Raw genomic sequence first — 10,323 nt, 5'->3', positions numbered from 1 at the left:
CTTTTTTTTTTTTTTTTGTACCAGAGGTTGAACCCAGTGGTGCTTAACCACTGAGCCCCATCTTTTTTAATATTTTATTTTGAGACAGTCTTGTTCAGTTGCTTAGGGCCTTGCTAAGTTGCTGAGGCTGGCTTTGAATTTTTAATCCTCTTGCCTCAGCTTCCAGAGCTACTGGATTTCAGGTGTGCTACTATGTCAGGCACATATTTATTTAAAGTTTGCCAAATTAATATTTTAAGTATGTTGAGTAAATTAGAAAAAAATGAAGAAATCACTATTTTCACTTCAGTTTGATACCTTTAATTTTTTTTTTTTAGTTTTATTGATTTTATTTTTTTAATTACACGACACTGGAATGCATTACAATTCTTATTACACATAGAGTACAATTTTTCATATCTTTGTATAGAGTATTTATGCTTTTATACATGTACTTTTGGGGTGTTTTTTTGCATTACAATTCTTATTGCATATGCCACAAATTTTTCATATCTCTGTTTATATATAAAGTATGTTGACACACAATTAGAGTCTTCATACATGTACTTTGGATAATGTTATCCATCACATTCTACTGCCCTTGCTAATCCCCTGCCCCCTCCCTTTTACTCCCACACCTCTTCTCTATCTAGAATTCATCTAATCCTCCCATGCTCCCCCTCCCTACACTACTATGAGTCAGCCTCCTTATATCAGAGAAAACATTCGGCATTTGTTTTTTTGGGATTGGCTGACTTCACTTAGCATTATCTTCTCCAGTGCCATCCATTTACCTACAAATGCCATGATTTTATTCCCTTAATCTTTTTTCTTTTAATATGTTTTTTTTTTTTTTTTTTAATGTGGTGCTGAGAATCAAACCCAGGGCCTCACACATGCTAGGCAGGCACTCTACCACTGAGCCACAACCCCAGTCCTGATACCCTTAATTTATATAGAACATTCCTGGGAATAGATTTTGAATATGCTTCTTCATTTGACTTATTCACATGGATGTGACACTCTGGGAAACTCATAGAGGACTGAGATGAGACCACATACTGTATTTTAAATTTAAGACTAGTCTTGAGTACCTAAATGCCAGAATAATGATTGTATTTCAATAGTTAACTCATTTTTCTTAAAATGTACTTTTCAAAATGTACAACAAATTTTCCAGCAGCATTCCCAAATCTAAATTCATTCATTGTTAAATTTGTTTGTTTTTTACACAGGGTGTGATAGGTATACAGCTGGTTGTTACCATGGTGATGGCCAGTGTCATGCAGAAGATTATACCTCACTATTCTCTTGCTCGATGGCTACTCTGTAATGGCAGGTAAGGCAAGGGTAGGCTGATTGTGACTGGCACTTTTGATTTCTAGTTTACAAGATTTCTAGAAGTACTAATTCCTTTTTCTAAAAGTATAACAAAGGAAGGTCATGAGAAAATTTAGCTGTTACTCTTATTTCATATATTAGTTGTTATATATCACAAAGGTAATAGGGTCATGGACAAGAGTTCAGTAATCCATCCCACTCCCCTTTTCTTTTTTATGCTGAATGGCTGGCCACTAAGAATACCATGCATATTTTCTAGTTAACTTTTTAAAAGTTGGTAACAAGAAGATGAGAAATTAGAAATCAAAATGCTTAAATATTTTTACCATCTATTGGGAAAAAATACTCAAAAGTATGTGTCCTGTTGTTATTTACTCAATTGAGAGTTTATTATGAGAGTTAATTTGTTTTACTGCAAAGAATTTTAAACTAATTCATCAAGGAAAGTGAGAAGTTGCATTGTGGGAGTTTAATTTTATCTACTGTACTGAAAGCTATCTACTGTCTATATTCTTTCCACAAAAGAACTAAGTTGCTTTGCTAAAATATGTACAATAAAATAATAAGATTAAAAGAAAAGGAGTTAACTAAGAGTGATACAGTTTAGACAAAAGCAAAATGTCTGAAAACAGAAATGCATGCCAAAATCCCATGTAATTGTGAGAGGCAAGTGATAAATTCGATCCTGTGTCTACTTTAATTAATCATTTCTAGTGAATAGTCAAATTCTGTTACTACCTTGAGTGTCCATTTTCTTTTGTTCAGACCCTTTAAAGTTAGAAAATAATGGATAACTCTCCTACTAATGATTTCATATACTGCAAGAGGAATATGCCTTTATTTAATTCAGAGCCTTTCCATTAACAAACCTTAATTTCCTTCATAGAATTTATTTTTGATTTTTAATTATTTACATTCTTTATTTTTGTATTTGTCTCATTGATGTTCAAATATAGAAAAATATTTAAACTGCTATAAATTTTTTGGAACATTATAACGTGTGTATGTATGATTAATGTATGAAATAACAGGTGTTTCCTAGTGTATATTGGAAAATAGATAATAACTAAAGTTTTGGTAAAGTTGAATGCCTCTGTTTGACCTATTTTATAAGTGAAAATCATCTAACTAGATATTTACTATATATTTTTAATATGCCTTATGTCATCATGTTTACTTACTTTGCTTATCAAAATGATTTTCAGTAGAACTATCAGTAATATCAGCTGTGCAAATTATCATTAATTCTAAGTAAATAGAATCTGAGTTTGTAAAGGATATAAACTACATTAAGTTAGCTTTTCTTCTGAGAATTGCACATTTCTAAACTATATTCTTGTGGTCCAGTGAGGCTTCTAGATCTCTTTTAGCTATAAAGAACTTAGCAGTTTTGTTCTTACGTGTTCTGCTTTCCATTTGTTTCTGTAAAACTTACGTCCTCTAGGAAAAACTAAAACTTAGAGATCAAAATCTGATTATTTCGTTAATATTGGAATAATGTATTATATTTAAAAGCTTTGCTTTTAACAATAATGTGTCATAGAATATATACGTAACTTGAGGGGGAATTCAGTCTTCAAAGGTAAACATGAAGTTGATTTTCTTCATGATCTTAAGATACTTTTATAAACAGATTACCTTTTGTATTAATGCCGTCTTTAATACCATATCAGTTTTCATGGATATCAAGATATTCTAATAATGGTGACTTTTCTGTTATTGTTAGTTTCATTTCCTCACAGTTTTGTGTTTTTAAGGTCATCTACCCTTTTTCTTCAGTGTTAGTACTGAAATTTTGAGGTAATGAAAACTAACTTGCTTAGTGTTATCAACTAGCTCAGTTGAATAAAATCGTGGGTTTGACTATTTGATAAGTTTATATAAAAGAGGTTTTTACAACCTTTTAAAATATGAAATTATAATGTTTTAATTGTATTGAAAAAAATTTAAAAATCTCTCAGTTCGTTGCCCATGTAAGAAGACTGTTAACCAGAAATGAGGATTTCCATTTTAAACCTTCTGAGCAGTTGAGTTGAGAAAAGAGAAATTTAAGGATAGTCTTTTAGGTCTGTAAAATGCTTAAAGGAGAGAGCCTTGTGAGGACTTTTTAAAAACTGAATAGTGTAGAATGGTTTGGGAGTATTGAATAGTATTGAATAGAACTACTTAAGTTCTCAACTAATAACAAATTTATTTGTATATATTGTTTTGATATTTACTTATAACACAGGTAACAAACTCAAATTGTAAATAAATAGTTCATAATTTTCTTAAAAGTTATAACTTCTCTTTGGTATCATTAATTAATTTCTGTCCCTTTAAAATGGAGAGTTTAAAGGTACACATGTTCAGTATGTTAACTTTATTAGTAGCCTATTTCCTGAATTAGTCAATACCTTGAAGGAGTAAGCGATTACACTGAAAGAAATAAGCAGTTTTTGTATAAATTAGCAATCTAAATAATTTATTTTCTAGCTTGTGTTAAATAACATTTATATATTGCTTTTAAAATAAACTTTTAACTTTTATTAAAAATACTGTGTAGTCTTTAGCCTAGTTTAATTCCATTATATCACCTTTATATTTGTATAAAATTATATTGATGAAATTTTTAAAAATCTTTTATCTCACTTAAATCTGTATACTCTTAGCTAAGTAGGGGGGGGGGATGCATTGGGATATGTCATGACCTCCAAAATCTGTGTCTGAAATTAACATCAGTTATTATCTGTTAATATCAATTTCTTACTTATTTTCTTTAGAAAGGGATCAGGGTCAAATGGGGATTCAAAGGGGTTGGGCATCTCTCCAGGTAGATCTTTCACAGAAGAGTTATTTAAGGATTCAGTTATCCTTTAAGGGGTGGCTTAGGGATTCTAGCTTTCTTCTATCTTGGGGCTCTTCTGTTCCTCCTGTGACCTTGGAGTCCTCTATTAGATGCTATGCCAGTTGGCAAGTAAACAGAGAGGGCTATGGATCTTTCAGGAGATTCTGCAGTATTGAGCTTAGAAATATATTCAGCATTTCTGCCCACATTCAGTAGGCTGAGATTCTTTGACTAGTTTTAACTAAAGGGCAGGGTAACAGGGAAATGTTGTCTTTATTGTACCCAGAAGTAAAAAAAAGTTGATGAGTGTCTTCTTTTTTGCAATGGATGATATTATCTCTGTTTTTTTTACAAATGAGGAAACAATTTTAAATGATTTACTCAAGTCTCTATACTGAGAAATGAAACAAATCCAGATCTCTTCCCCGAGAAGTTTGATTCATAGTCTAATGTAGTAGTTCCCCTTACCTGCCATTTGACTTTCTACTATTTCAGTTACCTGCAGTTAATTGTGGTCTGATAATATTAAATGGAAAATTCAGAAATAAATAATTTATAATTTAAAATTGTGCACCATTCTGACTGGTGTGATGAAATCTCATGTTCTTCCTACCTGGGATGTAAATCATCCCTTTGTCTAGCATCTCTACAAGCTATCTGCTTGTTAGTCATTTAGTAGCCATCTCGAAATCAGATCTACTCTCGTGCTATTGAAGTGCCATATTCAAGTCACCCTTGCATCATATGTTACAATGCCTATGACATTCACTCCATCTCATCATGTAGGCATTGTGTTATTTTACATATGTCATCACAAGAAGGTAAGTACAGTATAATAAGACATTTTGACAGACCGCATTAACATAAATTTTATTACAATATTTTGTTATAACTGTTCTATTATTAGTTATTATTGGTCTTTTATTATGCCTAATTTATAAGTTATCAATAAGTTTATATGTACAGGAAAAAGTTAGCATATATAGGGTTTGGCACATGTGGTTTCAAGCATCTACAAGATGAGGGTTTGTCTTTGAATATATTCCCTGAGGGTAAATGAGAGACTGCTATATTTATTTGATTTATGGCTGTTATCCACTCCTCATCTTGTCCTGGAATTGTCATACATAACTAAGTTTTAAATTTCAGGAAATAAGTCTTAACTTTTCTACTACCATGGTGACTTTCATTGGCAGTTTACAGAGTAATTTATTTAAGATTATTATCTTCTTTTTACATTTTCTCCTATGTCTACTTTACCTTTTAGAATATATCCTTCAGGTTATAGGTGTTATGAGAATTCTCTTTACGTAATTACTGTATTCTTGTGGTCATTCTTTGGCTACTTAGCTTTTATTTTAGCTAAATTCAAAAACACATCAACATTGATTTTGGTTACTAAAAACCTATTAAATATGAAGTAGAGCTTAAGAAATATTACCTGTTGCTCAGTCTGTACCCCTCACCTCATCATTTGTCATTAAATTTATCCCATGTTACTAAATTAAAAATATTTTGTATTTCATCCTTTCAGGTTTTTTAAAATAGGAAAACACAGATTGAGTATGCCTAACTTAAAAATCCCAAATCCCCTGCAGCAATCTAAAATTTGAAACTATTTTGACTGATGAAATGGAAAATTCAACACCTGTGATGTCTTGTACAATCAAAATGCAGGTGCACTAAATATATTATATAAAATTACCTTCAGGCTATGTGTATATGGAAACAGATGAATTTACTTAGACTTGGGTCCTGTCCCCAAGATATCTCATTGTGTATAATGCATATACTCCCCAAATCTGAACTCTGAATACTTTCAGATAAGAGATACTCAACCTGTATTGGAAAATATTATTAGTTCTCCTTTTCTTACATGTCTTTTTATAATTGTCAGACTTCGTTGAAGGGTTTCCTACTTGAGCAAAAACTGTGTAGTTAGATCTCTTTGGCCAATAACCCATGGTATGTATTATTACCTGGAAAAACTCACGTACCTGTAATGCCAGTGATTCAGAGGACTCAGGTAAGAGGGCCACAAGTTCAAGGCCAGTCTCAAAAACTTAGTGAGACCCTATGTCAAAAAATAAAAAGGGCTGTGGATGTAGCTCACTGGTAAAGCGTCCTGGGTTCAATCCCCAAGTACCAAAACAAACAAACAAACAAACAAAAACCCACTCAGCCTGAAGAGCCTAATGCTTTTAGAGTGTTTCTCCTTTCTTCCCATAGGGAAGAAAATCTTAGGTTGCTTTCTCTGTATCTTTAGTATGAACAACCTTTCCTCACGTAAGTAACACATTTTGCCTAAGTGTTCTTCATGGTGGCTACTGATTTGTAGCCAAAGTATTCTTAACTTTCTATTGTAATTAAAAGTTACTTTTTGTTTTGAAGTTTGCTTGGCTTCTCATTTCATGGAGAGGTAAGTGATAGGTTACATTCTTTGTACATTTGAATAGTGGGTTTTGCATGAGGAGTAGGATTTGCTTTTTCTTCATAATAGCCTCCTTTCTGAACTTGCTTTCCATTTTCCTAATTGTTTATCTCAAAATTCATGTATTTTTCTCCACCCCTTTATTTCCCTAATCTCTCACTTTGGTCTGCTACTTCCCTTCATATGTCCTTCATCAAAAATATATTTTAGTCAAATTTACTCTGATTTTTGTCTCATCCCATATTGGAGAAAGAGGGTGTTATAACACCTTCATATTCAATCATTCTAATTCTTTTTGCCTGTTCTGTGTTGCATGTTGCCTGATCTAACAGTCTGCAAGTTCCCTTTGGTGACAGAAACCTACTATTCAAATGCACAGTAGGTGGGACCTATGACCTAAGGGAAAGATTGAATTTTCCGCTATCACGCTATGGAATGCTTGAGTCCTTGCTCTTCTGCCTTAGTGGTCTTAACTTCCAATTTCAAAATGATCATGATACTCTATTAAAATTTCCAATGAAAAAGAGGAGAATGTTTCTGTATAACAAATGTCTCAAAATAGAAAATAAAATACCTACTTATGCTGAAAGATTGTCTAGGTTTTAAGTTGTATTTGTTCTTGTTCAGTTTTTCCCCCTCATTTCTCAAAATTATGGCAATTTAAAACAGAAATGGAAATTGTCTTTAGTTACTGCCTTCTTATTTCAAGCTACTATAACAAAGTACCGTAGGCTGAGTGCCTTTTAAAAACAGACATTTGTTTCTCAAATTCTGGAAGCTGGATCTCTAAGATCAGGACTACCATGGTCTATTTTTCTGAGGTCCCTCTTCTGAGTTGCATACTACTGACTTTTATATCCTCACATGGTTGAAAGAGAGCAAGCCTTTTTTTTTTTTTTTTTTAAAGGGCTAATATCATTTATGAAGATTCAACCTTTATGATCTAACATTGCCTTCCAAAGGCCCAATCTCCAAATATCACATTGGGAATTGGATTTCAAAAAGAAATTTGAGAAGACCCAAACATTCAACTCATAACAGTGAACTATACCCTGGCATACAATTTTGTATGATTGTTTATATATTAAAATTCTTTAGCTTACACTATCAATAGTATGTTTTTATATATTTGTTCAAATGTAGGTTTTCCATTTTAAGTTTCTAAAGTAGTTCACTGTAAATGACATTGTTGCTTAAATTTTACAAATAAAGTCTAGGTCTGTACATTCTATATTTCCACCACCTATTTTTTCAATGCTATTGAACACAGCTATAATGATCTGGTAATATTTTATGTAAGTCGTTTATATAAGAATGATTATTGAAAAATTAACTTAATAATTTAGTAATGTGCAATACCAGATTATCTTTATTATTGGAGATACTGGCTGACAGTCTGAACTAAAAACTTAAGTGAAAAAAAATCGCTGAATAGCCAAGGTCAATGTCATAAAATATGCTTTAATTAAAATATTTAACTTAAATGCAAGAGTCTCAGTGTTTTAGTGAGATCTCTTTATTTTTTATAAAAGTTTTTTTTTTATATCTACAGTATAGGAAAAGATGGCAATTTGATTAAAAAAAATAAAAATAAGAGGTGATATATAGTCCCATCACCCAAAGACAATGACTGCTAATTGTGTTGAATTTCCTTCTCACTTTTCTCTCATAATTTCCCCTACGGTTATGATAAAATGTATGTACAATTTTTACATGGTGTTCTTTTGCTTAACATATTAAAACATTTATCTTTAATTGTATTTTTGTGGCTGTTATTAACTGCTGCATGAACTCTAAATCTGATAAACTGTTGCATTTGTCTTCAAGCCAATATTTGAAAGGCATAGTGCAACAGTTGCTGGTAGGCTATCATTTTGCTAAGGATAGGCCTATTTAGTAACAGCAAGGAAAAGACTAAAAACTGAGACAGGAATACAAAATACAGTAAGTGGGAACTATATGATATAAAATCAAACTATGTAAAAAGCATCGACTGTTATTAAAGTCAGGCAAACTTACTTTTAGGTTTTACCTCGAAATCATGACCTCTGGTCTTATGGCCACTGCATGCTACTTGGTAGTGTATGTATGTTCTACTTCTCAGACAGCTTTTTCAACTAGAATTCTTTTCTCAAACCTTACGTTTGTGTAATTGCCTCAACCTGAAACCAGAGCCTATCACGTTCACACTAAAAAATCCATAACCTTAGTTACATGTACAACCCCTCATCTTTATTTGTATTTTTAAAGTTTTTATATATTTTAGTTTTTGCCTGCAGAAGAAGTGTCCTATCAGAGACCCATTCATGCATTTAAGCTCTAGGCCTCTTTCCCTATAATTTTCACTCAGATTTTGATGCTTTGGCCATTCCATCTATTCCTAGGTCATCAGTTGTTCCATTTTACATTGGATCATTCCTGTTTGCAAAGATACTGTTTTGTTTTTTAAAGATCTATCATTGAATGACAACAAAAAAAGAAGAGCTACAACCCTGCCTGCCTCCCTTCTTCAAAAACTTAAGGCCTATTATATTTATTCTTAGTTTCTGGCCTACTTCTGTTTCTCCTCATAATCATTTGTTACAAAAGTTATCTATACTTCCTCATTAACTGTTTAGCCTTTTACCATTTTCACTTTCTCTTCAGTTCATTTTTATTAATTTTCTTGTATTTAAATACTACAATTATGTAATGATCCCAGCTCTCTGAGCTCTAGATTCCAGTATACTGTTGCCTTCCTGATATTTTCACTTGATGTCTCATTGGCACTTAAACTAAAGTTCCTGGTTTCTTCCTCCTCTATTCCGTATCACAGAATGTATCACCATCTTATTCAAATCAGAAATGTAGAGAACATTCTGGATTCCTTTCTTTTTTTACTCACTACCTTAAGTCCATCATCAGGACCTATTGATTTGGGTGTCTAAAATACATCTTCCTGCTATTCTTCATTGCCTCCCTCCATTTTACTGAGCAGCAAAGGGGCTTAAAATATAAATTTATTATTTCTCTCCCCTACTTTGAGACTATTATTTTAGCAAAAAATCTAAACTTCATACAATGACCGTGACCTATAAGGCTTTGCATGGTCTATTTCCTTTCCTATCTCTTTGGCTTCCCTTTTGTGTTTCTTCCTGAAGCTATTGCCTCTTTGGCTTTTTAGTTACAGTAGTATTGTGTCTTATCACAACTGTGCTTTTGGACATGCGATTCCATGCCTGGAATGTGTGCTTCCCTTCATTTTTCTTATCCTTTTAAGTTACTGGTTGCCATTTATTTGGTTCTTTCACTGATATTACAATTTGTAATTAATTTTTATTATTTAAAATTAGTTAAATTCTGCCCTGATTGAAGAGAAGCATCAAAAAGGCATGGACTTTGGCATTATTAGGCATGATTATATCTCCATTGCCTAGCAGAGTGCCTGCTGCATAGTGGGTGTTCCATAAATGGCTAATGAATGAATGAATGAATGAATAGATAAGTAAACAAATTAGAACTAAGTAGTCCTAAAAGTATATGAAATCCATATATTTCACCTTTGAAAAATTGTTAGTAGTGAGGATGACCCTAAATTATCCTGTAAAAACTATAACAAGCATAATATATTTTAGAAAAATGGATTTATAAAAATAAGATGAAAGAAGCATGAGTATGTCTTAAAAGAAAATGGTTCTTACAAAATGTAAGGGTCTTAAAAATATTTCATCATTCTAAATATAAATTGGGCTACAGATGGTTCAAT

The 10,323-nt window shown here is 32.1% G+C and overlaps 1 protein-coding gene across 1 annotated transcript in view; it reads left to right on the top strand.

Moving 5' to 3' along the window:
• Tmem161b (transmembrane protein 161B) overlaps positions 1 to 10,323 on the top strand; it is a 68,705-nt gene that overhangs the window by 17,318 nt on the left and 41,064 nt on the right. The window contains exon 2 of the mRNA XM_048800113.1: positions 1,215 to 1,318. Coding sequence (XP_048656070.1) covers positions 1,215 to 1,318 — 104 coding nt within the window. The remainder of the gene's footprint in view (positions 1 to 1,214; positions 1,319 to 10,323) is intronic.

Source organism: Marmota marmota, unplaced genomic scaffold (assembly GCF_001458135.2).
Source record: "Marmota marmota marmota unplaced genomic scaffold, marMar, whole genome shotgun sequence".
Taxonomy (NCBI): Eukaryota; Metazoa; Chordata; class Mammalia; order Rodentia; family Sciuridae; genus Marmota; species Marmota marmota.
Note: the sequence above shows the minus strand (reverse complement) of the source record. Positions and strands in the feature narration are given on the sequence as shown.